The sequence below is a fragment of the Crinia signifera genome, chromosome 11 (genome assembly GCF_055691185.1).
Source record: "Crinia signifera chromosome 11, ASM5569118v1, whole genome shotgun sequence".
In the NCBI taxonomy this organism is placed as follows: domain Eukaryota; kingdom Metazoa; phylum Chordata; class Amphibia; order Anura; family Myobatrachidae; genus Crinia; species Crinia signifera.
This window is the reverse complement of record NC_139227.1, coordinates 46,275,520-46,293,412: the sequence shown is the minus strand read 5'-3', so window position 1 is coordinate 46,293,412 and position 17,893 is coordinate 46,275,520. Positions and strand designations below refer to the sequence as shown.

Sequence of the window (17,893 nt, the reverse complement as noted above, 5' to 3'; positions counted from 1 at the left end):
AAACACGTTGATGGTTTAATCTATTAATATATAAATCACTAATAAACAAGACCTTTGCATATAGAGAAATGCACAGATGTGGAAAATGATACAGTCGAAAACATATTCAAGCACAAACCTGCACAGACCTCCTTCTTCACCTTATATATTTGTTTTAACAAAGTGCCAATGAATTATTGATATAACCCCTAGATGGCACTGTTAATGGTGTTTAAAGCAGCACCAGTGACCTGGTAAATGCCCTGCTGCCTGCACATAATAGAATATGCATTTTGTGTATGTCTGAATATTTAGGTGAAGTAAGGTTATATAATATTGTATGTATATTGTATGTTTAAACATTCCCCTTTGTAGGAACATAAGTATAGTGTGCGTATTTGGCCTGTGTTACTTGTTACCTCTCTTCTTCCAGTGCGTGAAGGCTTTAGTCTATTACGATGTAAACTCTTGTAGAATGGATTGTGTTAATGAGAAAGGCGACACAGCGCTGCACATAGCCGCCCGCTGGGGATATCAGGGCGTCATTGAAGTACTGTTACAGAACGGAGCTAGCACCGGCGTAGTAAACAAGCGCAAGGAGACTCCCCTGCAGTGTGCTCTTAACTCCAAGGTAACGCGTCCTGGGAACACTGGTGTGGGGGTGCGGCCTGTACATGCTGGCTCATCCTGTGTGCAGTTGGTGGGTTTGTATAACTGCCATAGTGCTGGCTCACTGGTCATGTGTACATACATTGTAAAGTCCATACTCTAAATATCATATGTGTGATATCTTCTGATGACATTAAACCATGTGGCCAAGCGATGGTTCCTGTATTACCCAGAGAATAACCTAAAAGAGAACAATTACAGACCCTTCAGTTCTCTTTGAATCAATATGAAAATGGTGACTGAGGGGCTTATTCGGGATTGCTTGTAGTGATGGTCGGGGTTTGCACAGGGAGGGAGGGCCGGGAGTGGACACATGGCCAGACCAGGGCAACGCTGATGCCTGCTCGGGGTGGGCGGCTGACCTAACAGGACCGCCGCCCACCCAGTCTTCCTCCTAAATAATGTCAGTTTAATCAGCGACCATCGAATGATTTCTCCTGCTACGATACTGAAGGGATTCAGGGGAGTGCGCAGTTGTGACGTTTGCTAAGCAGCTAATGACCGTTGCTTAGCGATCGGTACTGAATTACCCCCAGATAACTATTTTCTAATTAAGAGTTCTCAATTGGGGGGATTTCTCCTTTAGCCCTCAGCTGACACACTAGCTAGCACCAGGGGGCTGGGGGGCAGTAATGTCAGTTTGCTGTAGCCACAAGAATTGGCTCCAACAGCTTCTGTGACTCCCCAGCTGGGGATAGTCACTGTGTCGCCTAGATGCAGCTAGGGGTTAGTCTGTGTGCTATGTTTGACTTTGGCGATATGGATTTGAAGGTAAAATAATCCCCTTATTCATGTGTGTGCTGTATATGTTCCATGCGTGTGTCAGTGCGGAGAGGATGGAAGGAAGCTGTGTATTAATCAGTTACTTCTGCTCCTAGATTCTGTCCATCATGGAGATTGCGCATGTTGAAGACACGAGGGTGCAGAGTAATTCCGAGGTAACTGCTGGCATCAGTGCACTGTAGTGATAATCTGCCCCGGTGCTCTGTCACTTATATTACTGCATTGTCTCTCTCACTGTGCAGTCTCCCAGCCGGTCACTACTACAGTCTGCCGACACCATCAGCCAAGACTCCTCCGAGTCCAGCTTGTCCTCATCGTCGGCCAGCACCAGACAAGATGACGTGAAGGGCAAATATAAAGAGGTAAATGCTCTTGTGGCTCATATAGATGTTTAATGATGTTGGATTTATATTTTATTGACTGTGATGATTTACAGAAGACGCCTAACATCGGTATCCCCAAATCATACAGCAGTATACCCAGTTCAATGCACCCATCTCTGCCTACCCCCATTCACAGTACTGCTACACATCTGTGTCCCTCATTCATAATATGATAAATGACAGAGTTATGCTCCATTGATAATCAATTTACATTGGAGGGGGACAGGAAGGGTTTGGGGGGGTTGGCAGATGGAGGGTAAGTCTACTTATCTGACCCCTGTTGGCATTCCCTCCTTCGGGATGCCAGTGTCTATATTCTGACCGCAGGACATTTGTAGGTATCCCAGGTAAAACTATAGCTTTCTGCTAATAATCGTCACTAAAAGCTGACCGGCTGAGAGGTGAGCGAGCACTTGTACATATACTGCTCCCCTCTGCCAGGAGAGGGTAGCTCCATCCTTGCCCACAGTCTGGTAGTGGGAGAGCAGGCATGCTTGGTCTGCAGGACACAATGGCACAATCTGGTGTCATTGTCCTTGAAGATAATTTATTTATTTATTTTTTCACAGGTGGAAAAACTTTTACGAGCGGTTTCCGATGGGGACTTGGAAATGGTAGGTGGATGGGGACGCCCCTCTGGAGGTTCCCCTCGTCTTATTTTCCATTCCCTCAAAAAAAACAAATGTGGGTGTAAGTCAGTATGAATCCATATGACATGGAAGGGGGCTACTTCCCAGCCCACTTACGTATATGAGGGATTCAATCTCCTCTCCCGATAGGTATTATTGTATTGTATGTATAAACCAGCAGTGGTCCTGGGTTTCACGTGAGATCAGACCTTCAGTACAATCGCCTTCTCCTCTTATCCGATGTATAAGGCAGAGACCCCCGGACATCAGCGGATGTTACTGACACCTGTACTGTCTGGCTGCTGTCTCCGCAGGTCCGCTACCTGTTAGAGTGGGTGGATGAAGACTTTGAAGATGAATTAGAAGATTCTCTGGTTGGTAATAAAGAGTTCTGCCACCCTTTGTGCCAGTGTCGGACCTGTGGCCCTGTACAGAAGGTACGTCCTGCTTCACTTAATGGTCAACCAGAGGGATGTCTAGTAAATGAGTCTGCTGGTTAAACGTGTGGGTATGTCAGCATCTGCTCACATAGATGTGCGCCGGGATGGAGCAAAGATTGCTGCCCATATAAAACTGTAGTGTGCGCACATCCAGACAGCGCACAGTTATCCCCATAGATTCTGGTTGGATTGGTTCTCTCAATGTAGGGAAGCCTATGTTGCAATGGTTGACCAATTTGGTTGGGAAAAACAAATCCAAAATGTGGCTAATTAACAATTTTTAATTAATCATTCCCTATATTGTTTGCTTATAAAACTCTGTTCGTAGTTGAGATATCGTGACGCTTGTTATTATCTCTGGTTTATTTGCCTTACTGTCTCCAACATACTGATACATGGGACAGATTCTTCATTCATCTACAATGGGATTCATTGTAGAATGGAACAATGACATTACTAACTGGATTCACCTAAATCACAGGTTCTCGAACTCCGTCCACGTGGGTCATGTTTTCCACAGTTCATGTGATCTGGAAAACATGGCCTGTGGGGGATTACTGAGGACAGAGAACCACTGATCTAGAAGGTTACATATATTGCTAGAGCTGATGGTTCCACAATACACTTTGGCTTTAACACCATATAACCTGGTGGCGTATAATAGATTGCAGAGGACCTAGACTCACTCTGGCGCTTACATGAAAGCTGATTGTTGTGTATTTTTTTTTCCTTTTTGCCTTGCACAGAAGCTCAGCAGGATCCCAGCCAATGGCCTCGGCGTGAATGTGACCAGTCCGGATGGATTCACGCCGCTCCACATCGCGGCCCTGCAAGGTCATTCTGTTCTCGTGTCTCTGCTCCTGAAGCACGGAGCTCACGTGGATGCGAAGAACGGGAACCGTGCGTTACCTCTGCACCTCGCATGCCTCAAGGGGCACCTAGAGGTGAGCTCCCCGTCTGCTCTAGAGGCGCCTCAACGCTTAAAGTGCCAACCTGGTCACACTTAAGTCATGAGGGGGGAAATCTATAGTGGACAGTCATATATTAGGTCGGCAATGAGTTTTTCACAATTTTTCACCTTCCACACGCAAGCTGGTATTCAGATGTAGATGAGATTGCCAAGGGGCAGATTTTTTATGCCCGATGAAGTGATTAAGTGGCTGGTGGTTTAACACTGGCAAATCAGCCCCTAACTGTACAGGCTGGGTTTGAAAAATGACAGTTTGTAGCTGATCTGCTGCGTTATCATTAGCCACTTTATCACTTCACCGCGCTTAGTAAATCTGTACCGTATGCTTTGCAGTTAGTTCTTTGATCACTACGGGTCTAGTCCCCAAAATGGCCTCTTACAATGTCTGTAGATAACCGGGGCACACAGAGACCCCAAAGCATACTGACAAGATGACCCTTTTGTTTTTTACAGGTCGTGAAGATATTGATGGAGTGTAGCATGGGGAAGAATAAGAAAGACATGAACGGGAATACGCCGCTGATATACGCATCTTTGGGAGGCCACCTGGAAATAGCGTCGCACTTACTGGAGGTACGTCGATGCTGAACACTTCCTGCCAAGACCTGTGTAAGTTTCCACCATCGCTGTTCAGGATGTAATGATTTCAGTCCTTTCTCCTCCAATCCTAGCACGGAGCATCTGCCAACCTCTGTAATATAAAGGGAAACACCGCACTACACGAGTCCGTCCGCAGGAACCACGAGGCCTTAGTGAAGCTGCTTCTGATGTACGGGGCTTTGGCGGACGTGAGGAACAAGCGGCAGTACTCCCCGCTAGACTTTGCAAAGGAAGTACGTGTTGCCCGGTCTAAGAGTGCCTAGACTAGCAATAATATAACTAGGTAATCGGTTGTTGGTTACAGGTAACCTAGTTTATAGATCCCACCAGCCTACATACAGTCTGTAAAACCTGTAACTTGGCCTGAGCTGCATTAAGGATTATGACCGTAGAACAGGACTTACCCACAGTCCCCACAGCATGATAACACTTGCTTGTTAAAAATAAGTAATTATCCAATTAGCTGAAAGCTTATTAGTGGTAAGTTCCAAATTCAACAATGATTGATTTATGGAGTTGATTGTGTTTCCAGAACAGTAGAATCAGACAGTGCCTGCTCTCCGCCTCCAACATGACATCAGATGACGGGTCTGTGACATCAGAGGAGCTTCCAGGCCGCATCAGAAAGAAATGTAAGATGGAATTCTAGCTCCAATGTTTGTGCTTTACACATTATTTGTGTATGTATACCAAGGTATACTTGCATCTGTTGGGTGCATTACATATCTATCTTGGTTTGCTTTCATTTCGTCATAACCCAGGATCAGATAAGTAACCAGAACAAGATTATGGCCTTTTTAACATGCTAACATTTCAGCACTACCACATTATGACCCTAAAACCCAACGTCCTACCCATCAGTGGTATGCTGGTTTGCGGATGAGCTGTGTGCTCCCAGACATTTCCACCTCACAATAGCATCACTTACTGTACCAGGGATAGACCCAGCAGGGCACAGATTTCAGAAACAGACTTGTTTGAATGCACAGCTTAGAGTGTGTATCTCCTAATGCGACAATTCAGGGTTCCCTGACTCTTTCTTCCAGTTGCCCCATCTACTGGTATTTTCAGGACTATCTGATTGGTTATTTCAGATCTTGCTTTTTGGAATTCCACGTCTTTGCCTCTCTCATTTCCTTTCAGAGAAAACTGGTACAAGTATCATAAAGTCAGACTGTCTTCCAGAGGGTTATAAAGGAGCAGCCTCCATATGTTTCCTCTTTCGGAAGTCAGCCTGGTGTCATTAGCCTTATCGCATCCTTTTGAGTGAACCTTACGCCTTTCTCTGACTGGATCTTTTTTTGATTTAGGCACTTTCTCCTGTATGTCCCCATACCGCATCTTTTCTGAACACAGGGCTTTTCTCTAGACTAAAGTGGTCTCCAGGATCCATCTAAATATGATGAAGTTCTGTCCTGACTGTGGTAGGTCTTGGAAATATGAGTTTTTCTCCAGTCCTGGGGCTTGAGGTCTTCTGGTTATAGAACTTGTTGAATGAGTAGGGTGGAGATCGGTGGTCCTTTGTGATATTCATGAGAGTTGTTGACTAGGTGGGATAATTTTGTCATACAGTCTTGCATTGGAATAGAGAATTCTTGATGGCACATGCCATCAGATCAATGAGTGCCTCCTTGGGGCGCAGCAAGGGGCCTTGGCTGCCACTGTTGCCCTAAATGAGCTACGTGCTAAACTGACTTATCCGTAATCTTAGGTCTGTTTTTGTTCTCTATGATCATGATCAGAACAAAAGACCTAATTTACGGCTATGCACAAGCTGCCTTCACTTGTAACCTCTTCTATTTAACATATATATTGGAATTGTGTTGTTTTGTTTTTGTTTTTTTCTGTTCAGCAGCCAACTCCAGCCCAATAGGGTCAGTGACAGGTCGGACTCCTGGAAGAGGGGACGTTACATACACTAAGTAAGTTCAGTATTATTTATCATAGCTATGATGGCAATATGTACTTGTGTGACTTTGGTATAGGACCAGGAGTCCACCAACAGCAGATTAGACTTCCCCCTCACAAAATAAATTCACCTTATCTACGATAGTTCTAGTAACGCTAGTCTTTTACCAAATGTATTTTATTTTTTGTAGATCTGGTAAAATGAGTTTGGTAAAAGTTGCTCAGAGTATATCTGGAGTTATTTAGAGGGAGGAGCAGGTTTACCAGCAGCACAGAGTATATCTGGAGTCATATAGTGGAAGGCACTCCCCGCAGCACAGAGTATAATTATTTTTTATATAGTGGGAGGAGCAGGGTCTGTCCCTCACATGTATTACTGTGACCATGCAGTGTGTTTGTTTTCCAGGACATGTCTGTTTAATCAATAGTCTTATTAAAATGGCATTGTTGTTGTTTATTATTTTATTTTTCTTTATATAGAGCCACAAATGAGAAAAGATCAATCCGAAGAGATAAAAGTATGCCAAATTTTGATGAGAATCTAATAAATCAGGTGAGAGACAGTTTATTATAACTTCAGTTCCAGTCGGCACTTGGGGACTTGGATAGAAAATGGTGCATTTTTATTTCTGTATTTGCTGCATAGTTTCCTTTAAACCGCACTAAGGGCCAAATGTGATAGTGTGTGAGAATCCGAAAGTGGGAGATGTTGGAAAAGTTTTCACTTTTTTTTTTATTTTATTTTTAAAGCGGCAATCATTTACATGGCAAAATCAATCTGGTTTTTGGTGTAAATGATTGCTGCTTTAAAAAAAAATGGGAAATCTCTCACTTTCTGATTCTCACACCCTTATTACATTTACTCTATATGTTCTTAGTTAATAGTTTTATGTTTGGATTTACTTCTCTGCTCATAATTTAGTTGTTAAATATTCTGCTTCATTGTGTTGATTATTTCCTTTGATATGGTGATCTGCGTAATGAATAGGAATATTTGGGGCATCATTTGGTAGCTGTCGAGTGCTGTTGACTCTCTTTGCAGCCCATGTTCTACCATTCAATGTCAGAAGTGTTTTTTTTTTAAACTCATTGAAAGAAATGCAGTACATGGGTCATGGAGACTAGGATATTGGGCTTTCTAGTACAGGATAAGGATCCCCTGTGTTTGCTGGTGCAACAATGTAATCACATAGCTAATATTGTCGCTTGTAGCATTCCACATAAACTTGTGGTCAAGCAGACTTCCTTAAATGCTCAGTCCCATCTCAGTAGATCAATTTTCTGCTAGAACTTCACTGAATGAGCCTCCAAATACACCATTCAGTATGAACCTCATTTGCTTTCTCTTTCCTACAATCCCTTTATCACTTGTGGCAGGGTCCCCAGCAGCACATAGTTTATCTGGAGTTATACAGTGGAAGGAGCAGGGTCCGCAGCAGCACATAGTTTATCTGGAGTTATACAGTGGAAGGAGCAGGGTCCCCAGCAGCACAGAGTTTATCTGGAGTTATACAGTGGAAGGAGCAGGGTCCGCAGCAGAGTTCATCTGGAGTACGGCGGCCTATCCTGGGATGGGCTATTTTTTTTAAATTAGGGAGGCCAACCCTGGATTGAGCATTTGTCAATCCTGAAATTCGGGATAGAAAAATATGCCCTGGGATTGACATCCCTAATCTGGAATTATATAGTGTAGGAAGCAGGGTCTCCAGAATCACACAGTTTATCTGGAGTTATATAATGAAAAGAGCAGGGTCCCCAGTAGCCCAGAGTATAACTGAAGTTCTATAGTGGACACCACAATTCCTTTATCACTTATCGAATCAGGACACCTGGGCTCACAACCAGCAACATCAATGTATGTCTAATGTGTGTTTATCTGCACTTGCAGCTCTCTATTAATATATTGGAAGATGGGAATGTCACCTTCGATGGTGCCAGAAGCGCTGTTGAATTTAAGGATTGCTCTAAGGCTGATAAGTTGGACACTGTGCTACAGACGACGTTTACAGCAAGAAGGCACAGCCTAAATGTAGCTTGTGTTGTGGACAGTGAGGACACTCTCAGCGACACGCTAAATGGGACAGACACCAGCTCTCCGCTGTCCGAAACCTGTGACGATTTGGAGAAAGACCTCTGCAACCAGGAACTGTCTGAAATGAACTCCAGAAATAACCTCCAGAAACTGGATGACCTGGAGTGTTCTGGAGAGCCAGAATGTTGCTGCGTGGCTTGTACTTTGGCTCTAGAGTCGCCGTGGTCCTTGGCTGACTCTTCTAGTCCAGTCTGCGGTGATGGCTCTGAGCAGGAGGACCACAGTGGTATTGGTGCTTAGCTGATCCTTTCTCCACCTGCTTGAACACTATGCCCCTAGGGTTTAGCTAGGGTTACCACCTAGTCCCTTTAATTCCGGACACATGTTAATTATACAGGTTCTGTGGCAGTTTAAAATCAGGTGAAGTGGAGTCTTGAAGTCAGCCAGCCACAGAACCTGTGTAATTAATATGTGTCCGGAATTAAAGGAGCTAGGTGGTAACCCTAGGTTTAGCTGACACATTAACTGTGCTGCTGTGGTTTGATCATGTCCCGTCCATGTCCGGATTAGATAACAGTGGGGGGTCAGGAAATTACTGGTGTACAACTAGTAATCTATGTAACCAATGTCTGTCCCGGTGGATTCTAGATGCCAAACGTTGTTTTACGGGGTAACCAATCTTGTACACTAAATTTGCACATTTACACAACCTCACGCCCACGACTGTTCACACTTAAGGGCTTTGTGAGTTTATACATAGAAGGATTATGTTTAGAGCACAGAATAGTTCTGATACTTTATATTATTGCTGTGCTAGGAATATGTAATACAGATCTGATAGTAATCTTGCTTAATAATCCACATTTGCACTCCCCAGTTCCGTGTCCTCCTCAATGTTGCACAGGTATATTTTCTCATGCCTATAAACGCGTAGCTGATATGGAAATCTACAGTGTGCTGAATATATATTTTTTTTCCTAGCTTTCTATGGTTTACCTAACACTTTGAAGGTTGTCCGCCAGCGGATGATCTTAATGTACTGGCTTGTTTATACCACCCTACCACTTTTTTACGTGGTCTCCTCATGTTGGGTTTTCTGTTGGGTCTTCCTGGCACACAAAGCTTTGTTTTTTGTTACCCTGAGATAATGAAGTACTCTGGAGGGTAATGGACGATAGAGAAAAGGTAGACTTGGCAATGGTTGACACTTAAAAAGGTGACACTAGTTTTTTTGTGATATTTTTATTGTTTTATTTTTTCATACAATACCATCTAGGTGAATTACAATTGGGAACGGGCGTGAATGGCAGGGGGATGTGGTACAGATGTTCGGTGTCGACCTTGGCATTGAAAAAAGAAAATCTCATGTCAAACTTTTCTGGGTCAACCTCTTTCCAAATGTCGACGTTTTGATGTTCACCTAGACACTGACGACCTCATTATCTGTACCCCTCTGGGGAGCTCCTGATTTGAATAATATCTTGAAAGTAATTGCTGTGTATATAGTAATAAATTGTAAATAAGTATGTACAAGCCAGTAAATTAAAGTCGCCTGGAAAGAATATTTGCGTAAAATTGACTTGTCCCCGTGGCTATTTCTCATTAGGGACATTCTATTAGCAAAACTTACTTTCTGCAACTAGACTGTTGGGAATTGGCCGTATTTTACTGCACCAAATAAATCCAAGTATTTTTCTAAGTTTTTCTGTCTTCTAAATTTTTCGGATGTGTGAATTACTTACTGTTCAGCATAATAAAGGGACTGTATAAGGTGCGTGACTGTGTTACTCTGAGCTTTGGGTGTGACAGGGTCTGGCAGAACTAGGATTCTGCCTCAAGCTTACAGTAAAGGCAGAGACATGTCCATTGGTTGGAGGAATGTCTTCCTCTGTAGGAGGAGTCATGAGAGACAGAGAATACCGGACTACTGTGGTTGGACAGGCCAATCTGCATGGTATATTAATCCGATGTCCATCATACACTGAGCAGTCCACCATTGGTTCATTCCATGTTATGCTGCCCTATCCACCCTCTTGTCCATCTTGCCATTATATGCTAACAAATGTAGTTTGCATTCAGATGGACAGCATGTATAGAGTGGCCTGCACACTCTGGGCCATTTAGGATGCAGCATTCAAATGAAAAATAAATTCAGTGGCTCAATTTAATGTCAAGAGCAAGAGTATTACTAGAGCTACTGCCACATCATGCAGTGTAAAGGACAGAGTGGAGATGCTGCACATGCCCAGTGGTAGATCTATATACACACACACACAACAAACTTGGTAGAAGAAGCTGCTGAGTCCGCAATCTGTGCACTGGACCAGAGAGCAGCTGCCAGACAGGTCCATGTCTTACCATGAGGTGAGAGAATGTGTGCTCAGAAAGTGCAGCACTGTTTCTATATTTGTGTATTATGGTATGTTTAACCTTTTCCTGACCACTACTATAGATGTGATAAACCCTATACCATACAGTATCCAGTGTATAAAAAGACCAATGTGTACATTAATGTCCTGGGTCTGTTACTAAGTTCTTCATCTGCTGCCCCAGACTCCTGCACCAGCGTCAATGCTCCGCAGAGTAGGAGATTATTCTTGGCTATTCAGGGGTGGGGTTTTCAAATGCAGTCCACAATTGTCACACATGCGCAAGTTGGAGGCATGGTCATTCTGGAAGACTCCCCTTCTATCACTCTGCATACATGTTACTGTAATAATTAGGTTTACAGTGACTTAGAAGTCAGATGTGGTTTAATGCACAGACTGATTTGAGCTGTAATAATCAGCAGCTCAGTGGATGATCTGTTCCTTCTATTCTAACAGCAAATGCATTCGTATCATAGGAATACTTTGCTAGACACAAAACAGGAATAGGAACAAAGTCCTGATCACATTCATTTATGCGAGTAGATGAATGACATGAGACCGATGTTGAAGCAGGCACTGATCGATTGTTTCTTAGTAGACCAGTAGCGATCTTTGGCTTATGTTTCACCTTTCGGAAGCCGGGGGAGAGTAGTATAGCAGTAATGCATTCAGATGCTCTCTCTTTCCAGTAAAGTCTGTGCTGATTGGTTGCTATGAACAACATCTCATTCTTCCAAAAACACACCTTAATGTCTTGCGGTGGTCCATAGAGGAAGCAATGGAGGAAAGCGTCACATGGACCCCAACACAGCACAAAAGACATTTTATTATTCAATACATAATGAGCACAATTCTCACAGCTTTGTGCACAGTTACACTTCTTGTACAAAAGTTTCATGGCTGTGAGAGGTTATTACATGGGAAAGTCAGATTATTCACTATAAAGAGGAGGGGGTCTATTGCTGCTGAGCATCGGGGGAACGAGCTCCATCTGAAATGCAACAATATTTGTTGTCTGGACGCAAGATCCTGCTCAGGCCAACAACCAGCCAGTAACTCATGAACCAGAAGCGTACTGGCTGCTCGTTTAAGTAACAAATGAACTTCACATAAAAGCAAATCATGTCTTCTTAAGGTAAGTGTATAACTTAATTCAGTGCCTCTCTGGGTAAATGCATGCACTGCAGCAAACGTGACCTAAGGCAGCGTCGCTTTATCGCTTCGTCAGTCGTCCTCTTCATCCGAATCCATCACTTTTCTCCTGTTAAACTGGAAATAGCAATATCATTGTCAGTTATCACACGTAACATGGCAACATAACAATATCCATCCCTGGGGCAGCTGGGAGTAGTATTCAGAGTGGACTGAATACATTGTGTGACATCATTAAGCTGGCAGCTGTCAACACATTGGCTCAGTATGATCACATGACCTCAGCATTACAGAAACAATCCTTACTAATGTAGATATAGGTCTCTAGTCATATTGGGGCAGATGTATTAAGCCTTAACAAGAGATAAATGCAAGTGTGCTAAGGAGAGATAAACGTCCAGCCAATCACCTGCTAACTGCCATGTTACAGGCTGTGTTTGAAAAAAGTCAGTAAGGATCTGATTCGCTGAACGTTTATCTCTCCTTATCACACTTGAATTTATCTCTTGTTAAGGCTTAATACATCTGCCCCATTGTATCTAAGAAGGTTCTGTAACACCAAGGAAAATTCCAAATAATAATAGAATACTTGACACAGCGGAGGTAGCCATCTTAACCCGAATCAGTACACACGAGTGCATCACTGTAAGCACAGGTAAGGTATCATCAGAAATCCTAGAACAGGGAACGTAATGCCACATATCTAACCTTAACCGTCGTCTTCTTCTCCATCTGCTGACTCACTTTCTCCAGGATTTCTATGAGACCCTGTTCAGATATCTGTGGAGAACGATGAAACACGTTTACCATTTCTAAGGATTCTCCATGCGCTGTCTGCTGAGTGCTTGTATTGTATTTTAAGCCGTGGTGATATGACCAACTATACTGACATTATTAATTGGCACAGCAGCGGCTGATTCCTGCCATCAGACTCTGACACGTGACAGACAGACCGGATCCATGTGTACTACTGCCAAGCATACATATACGTAGGGGGTGGTGGGTTGACTAATACATAGTGATTAAGAGCAGACACTGACCTTGCCACCTAGTTGTCCAAATCGTGCCATCTGTATAAGGTAGTTTTCCACAGCTTTGGCTTTTTCAGGCTTCACAAGGGCCAGATTATTCACTGTTTAACAGAAAGTGATTATAAGGATAAGCAGGACGACCGTTTCCTAAACCGTAACAATACAGAGATGGGACAATGGGCAAACCTGTCCTATAGGTAATGGTATATACAGTAAGAGGCGGTTCTGCCCATAGCCACCAGATTATGTGACCTTTCTAGTACAAAGTGAAAGGAAACCTCTGATGATCGATGTTACCTGTTGTACGCAGCTACCTGTAGGATAGTTCTCAGAGGATGTTGGGTAATGTGGTTAGCCAGACACACCCGCCAATGGCTGGCATACAACACACCCAGGATAAGGGGATACTCACACCTAGCACGGGCCGCCTGCCCCAGAACCTGAGATAAGATGCTGTTTCTCATGTCCTCCTCCCTGTAATTAGAGAGAAGCATTCAATGCCTAAATATACCAAAGGATTATTAAATACTCCATAGTTAAGATAAGGGTTATGTTATGAAGTCAGGGCTCGATTCATGTTCCTATGCAAATGTCTAGGCTACGGAGCTGCTTATGTAAGCAAGTGACGCTGAAGTGCAGCAATAAGAGGTGCCCAATGAAACCATCCCAAACTGAACTGCAGTTGCGAGCAGTACACATTTGCAGGCCACGCGCAAAAACGAGGAACATCGAAGATGAAGGTTGCCCTATGGCTACACAGACTGGTCTCAGCACTACCCTTTCCTGACACTATTGTCTCCTATGTACGAATCTAGTGTTCCCGCTAGGCTGTTTTAGCGGGGCGCTGCGCCCTGCCCGATTTTTAAAGGGCAAAATGCGCCCTGCCCCTCTCGCAGGGCCCCGCTAAAACAGCCTCACGGCAGCACGGTAGCTTCGGAGGGGCCGGGCCCGCCCCCTTTGATGACAGTGGCAGCCGGGCCCGCCCACCTTTAATGACAATGACGGCCCAAGCACGCCTCTTACATGACGGCGGCGGCTCGGGCAGGCCCCCTTCATGACGTCGGCGGCTCGGGCAGGCCCCCTTCATGACGTCGGCGGCCCGGGCACGCCCCCTTCATGACATTGGCGGCCCGGGCACGCCCCCAGCTGTGACGTCGGTGTGCCCGGTCCGCCCCCCAGCGCCCTGCCCGCTGTCACTCCTAGAGTGAACACTACGAATGAATAAAAGGAGATACAGGAGCACACATACTGACTATGTAATATCAGCATACGCAATACTGTACCTCTGCTTAGCTTCCTGCTGTCCCTGCTCGCTCCCGCCATCCTACAACAGGAAAAGAGATGCATAACAACTCTGTAATATATTGCATGTGATTACATATAGTTCTGCTCTGTGGCCTCAGGGCATGTTATTGACCATTCTTCAAGTGTCCAACAGGTCAGGTTTGCGGAAACAGGTGGGATAATAACTGAGCCAGCAACATATATCTGCCCTTCTAGCGGTACTTGGGCACTGGAGTTGGGAACCACAGGGGCTAAAGGAAATGTGACCGCACAATGTGCACAGTATTCCGTTCTGACCACACCAAGGGTGTATGCAAGTATACAGCGTGTACATATACATGTGACGCCCCCTATATAACCAGTATACAGAGTATGCATATACACATGACACCACCTATATAACCAGTATACAGTGTGTGCATATATAGGTGAGACCCCCTATATAACTATTAGACAGCATGTTCATATACAGATAACGCCCCCTATATAACCAGTATACAGCATGTGCATATACACGTGACACCCCCTATATAACTGGTATACAGTGTGTGCATATACAGGTGACGCCCCCTTTATATATCCGGTATACAGCATGTCCATATACAGTTGATGCCCCTATATAACCAGTATACACATTGTGCATTTATATGTCACGCCCCCTATATAACCAGTATACACAACGCATATATATGTCACACACCCCTATATGACAGGTATACAGCATGTGCATATATATGTCACACACCCCTATATGACAGGTATACAGCATGTGCATATATATGTCACACACCCCTATATGACAGGTATACAGCATGTGCATATACAGGTGACGCCCCCCTATATAACCAGTGTACATATACATGTGACACCCCCTATATAACAAATATACAGGTGATGCCCCCTATATAACCAGTATACAGCGTGTGCTTATACATGTGACACCCCCTATATATCCAGCATACAGTTTTACATTATATATATATATATATATATATATAGCGGATATATCTAGAGGTATATATATGTAGGGGGTGTCACAGCAGGTGTGTGTATATATAGGGGGTGTCACAGCGGGTGTATATATAGGGGGTGTCACAGCGGGTGTATATATAGGGGGTGTCACAGCGGGTGTATATATAGGGGGTGTCATAGGGGGTGTCACAGCGGGTGTATATATAGGGGGTGTCACAGCGGGTGTATATATAGGGGTGTCACAGCGGGTGTATATATAGGGGGTGTCACAGCGGGTGTATATATAGGGGGTGTTACAATGGGTGTATATATGTAGGGGGTTGTCACAGTTGTTATATATATAGGGGGTGTCACAGCGGGTATATATAGGGGGTGTCACAGCGGGTGTATATATAGGGGGTGTCACAGCGGGTGTATATATAGGGGGTGTCACAGCGGGTATATATAGGGGGTGTCACAGCGGGTATATATAGGGGGTGTCACAGCGGATATATATATAGGGTGGTGTCACAATGGGTATAGATGTAGGAGGGTGTCACAGCATATATATATATATATATATATGTAAGGGGGACTCACAGTGGGTGTATATATATATATATATGTCACAGTTGGTATATATGTAGGGGGCTGTCACAGTGGGTAGGGTATACACATAGGGGGGGTATCACAGTGGTTATATATATATATATATATATATATATATATATATATATATGGGGTGTCACAGTGGATATATATATATTTGCTTGCTTATCGAATGTAGTGCGATCTAAAAAAAATAGGTACTTATGTAGTAACTGGGCTGCCGATTTTGAAATCGGGTCCATCGCATCGCATCGCACCCGACCATATCGCATGCGATGCGATGCGATGCGATGGACCCGATTTTTCCATAGGATTCAATGTTAAAATGGACTGAGTCCATTTTAACATGGAATTCAATGGGAAAAGGGGTCCTTTTCATACCCCTACTATCCAAGTGGGCATGGAGTTGGATATAAACCTGTGGCGAGCGTAGCGAGCCACCGAGCCCGAAGCGTGGCGAGCGTAGCGAGCCCCGCGAGGGGACACAGAATACCGTCCCCTCGCGGGGCTCGCTTCGCTCGCCACGCTTCGGGCTCGGTGGCTCGCTACGCTCGCCACAGGTTTATATCCAACTCCATGCCCACTTGGATAGTAGGGGTATGAAAAGGACCCCTTTTTCCCATTGAATTCCATGTTAAAATGGACTCAGTCCATTTTAACATTGAATCCTATGGAAAAATCGGGTCATCGCATCGCATCGCATCGTATGCGATGCGATATCGTATCGCATCGCATCTGATTGTATGCCTTAACTTAAGGCATACAATCAAAAAATCGGCAGCCCAGATACTACATAAGTACCAAAAAATATATATATATATATATATATATATATATATATATATATATATATATATATATCCGCTGTGACATCCCCTACATATATATACCTGCTGTGACACCCCCTATATATAATATATTCCCACTGTGACACCTCCTACATATATATAAATCTGCTGTGACACCCCCTACACACACACACACACACACACACACACACACACACACACACACACACACACACGTAGGGGGGGTTCACAGTGGGTATATACATAGGGGGGGGGGGTCACAGTTGGTATACATATGTAGGGGGGGGGTCACAGCCGGGGTATATATATGTATGTATGTATGGGGGGGTGTCACAGCGGGTATATATCGGGTACACTTGAGCTCACCCCTTGTCTGCCCTGCAGCTCCGCCATCCGCTGCTGCCTGATAGCCTCCAACTCCGGGTCCGCCATTTCCACCCGAACCGTTTGACACCCGAATCACACACTGGCCACACTGATGCTGCTGGAGCCTCCCACACGCCGCCACCTGCGTGTTGCGTCACCACGTCACGTCACCCGGGCTGCAGACACGCAGCTATCACTAATCGATCGCTGATCCTGTTACCATAGAGCCCAGTAAGACGCCTACAGGCCAGTGAGTCGCACAGTTCCATTATTGAGCTTCTGCTATTACGGTGCCAGTAATGACCCCCAGACGGGATACGGACATGAGGTCGAACCTATTTAGGTCGATATGCATTGGGTCGACCACTGGAGGTCAACATGACAGGTTGACATAGCTAAGGTCGACAAGGTTGGAAGGTCGACACAAGCATTAGGTTGACAGTCAAAAGGTCGACATGAGATGTTAACATGTTTTTATGAGTCGACAGGAAGGTATTCATGCCCTACCATCTACTGTGGCATGGCAGGAGAATAATGTCAACTATGTCGACATTCAGGACAAAAAAAGTGAAAAACTCATGTCAACCTTTTGACTGTTGACTCTTTGTCAACCTAATGCTTGTGTCGACCTTCCAACCCTGTCCATCTTAGCCACGTCAACCTATTTCATGTGTTGATCTAATCCATGTCGACCTTTGTGGGTAAACACAATGCATGTCAACCTAATATGGGTCGACCCAATGTGACCCATACCCCCACAGGCAGTAGCTCTGAGCCCTACAGGAGGCTCCCCCCTGCAGTCACCCGCCGGCTACTACCAGTGTCCAGTATATAAGACAGCTCCCCCTGCAGTCACTGGGCCATTATTACCAGTGTCCAGCATATTGGAGGGCACCCCCTGCAGTCGTTCGGCTGCTACTACCAGTGTC

General features: G+C 44.6%; 2 protein-coding genes across 4 annotated transcripts in view; one reads left to right on the top strand and one right to left on the bottom strand.

Annotated features, from left to right (window-relative positions):
• The window catches only part of ANKRD27 (ankyrin repeat domain 27), a 63,026-nt gene extending 52,934 nt beyond the window's left edge, over positions 1-10,092 (top strand). The window contains exons 18-30 of one of the 3 annotated variants that reach the window (XM_083164437.1): positions 413-610; positions 1,527-1,586; positions 1,674-1,793; positions 2,384-2,428; positions 2,758-2,880; positions 3,630-3,827; positions 4,307-4,426; positions 4,525-4,686; positions 4,986-5,085; positions 6,309-6,375; positions 6,842-6,914; positions 8,250-8,733; positions 8,901-10,092. In XM_083164437.1, coding sequence (XP_083020563.1) covers positions 413-610; positions 1,527-1,586; positions 1,674-1,793; positions 2,384-2,428; positions 2,758-2,880; positions 3,630-3,827; positions 4,307-4,426; positions 4,525-4,686; positions 4,986-5,085; positions 6,309-6,375; positions 6,842-6,914; positions 8,250-8,693 — 1,710 coding nt within the window. In that variant the 3' untranslated portion in view covers positions 8,694-8,733; positions 8,901-10,092. Of the gene's footprint in view, positions 1-412; positions 611-1,526; positions 1,587-1,673; positions 1,794-2,383; positions 2,429-2,757; positions 2,881-3,629; positions 3,828-4,306; positions 4,427-4,524; positions 4,687-4,985; positions 5,086-6,305; positions 6,376-6,841; positions 6,915-8,249; positions 8,734-8,900 lie in introns of all 3 variants that reach the window. The other 2 variants (XM_083164436.1, XM_083164438.1) reach the window with 2 other exon arrangements.
• Positions 10,093-11,568: 1,476 nt separating this feature from the next.
• PDCD5 (programmed cell death 5) lies at positions 11,569-17,127 on the bottom strand. The gene is made up of 6 exons (XM_083164439.1): positions 16,965-17,127; positions 14,229-14,269; positions 13,358-13,419; positions 12,955-13,046; positions 12,623-12,694; positions 11,569-12,031 (listed from the first exon to the last, which is right to left on the bottom strand). Exons 1-6 carry the CDS (start codon positions 17,028-17,030, stop codon positions 11,987-11,989), a joined length of 378 nt encoding a protein of 125 aa, XP_083020565.1. The 5' UTR covers positions 17,031-17,127; the 3' UTR covers positions 11,569-11,986.
• Positions 17,128-17,893: the final 766 nt, after the last annotated feature.

What these genes read in the sequence shown, in the direction of transcription:
- PDCD5 (XM_083164439.1), bottom strand. Translation starts at nt 17,030, where the DNA reads ATGGCGGACCCGGAGTTGGAGGCTATCAGGCAGCAGCGGATGGCGGAG. An exon ending in GCAGGCGGCCCGTGCTAGGT is followed by an intron (nt 13,047 to 13,357) that starts GTGAGTATCCCC and finishes TCTGTTAAACAG; the next exon opens with TGAATAATCTGGCCCTTGTG. An exon ending in AGAAGAAGACGACGGTTAAG is followed by an intron (nt 12,032 to 12,622) that starts GTTAGATATGTG and finishes TGCTATTTCCAG; the next exon opens with TTTAACAGGAGAAAAGTGAT.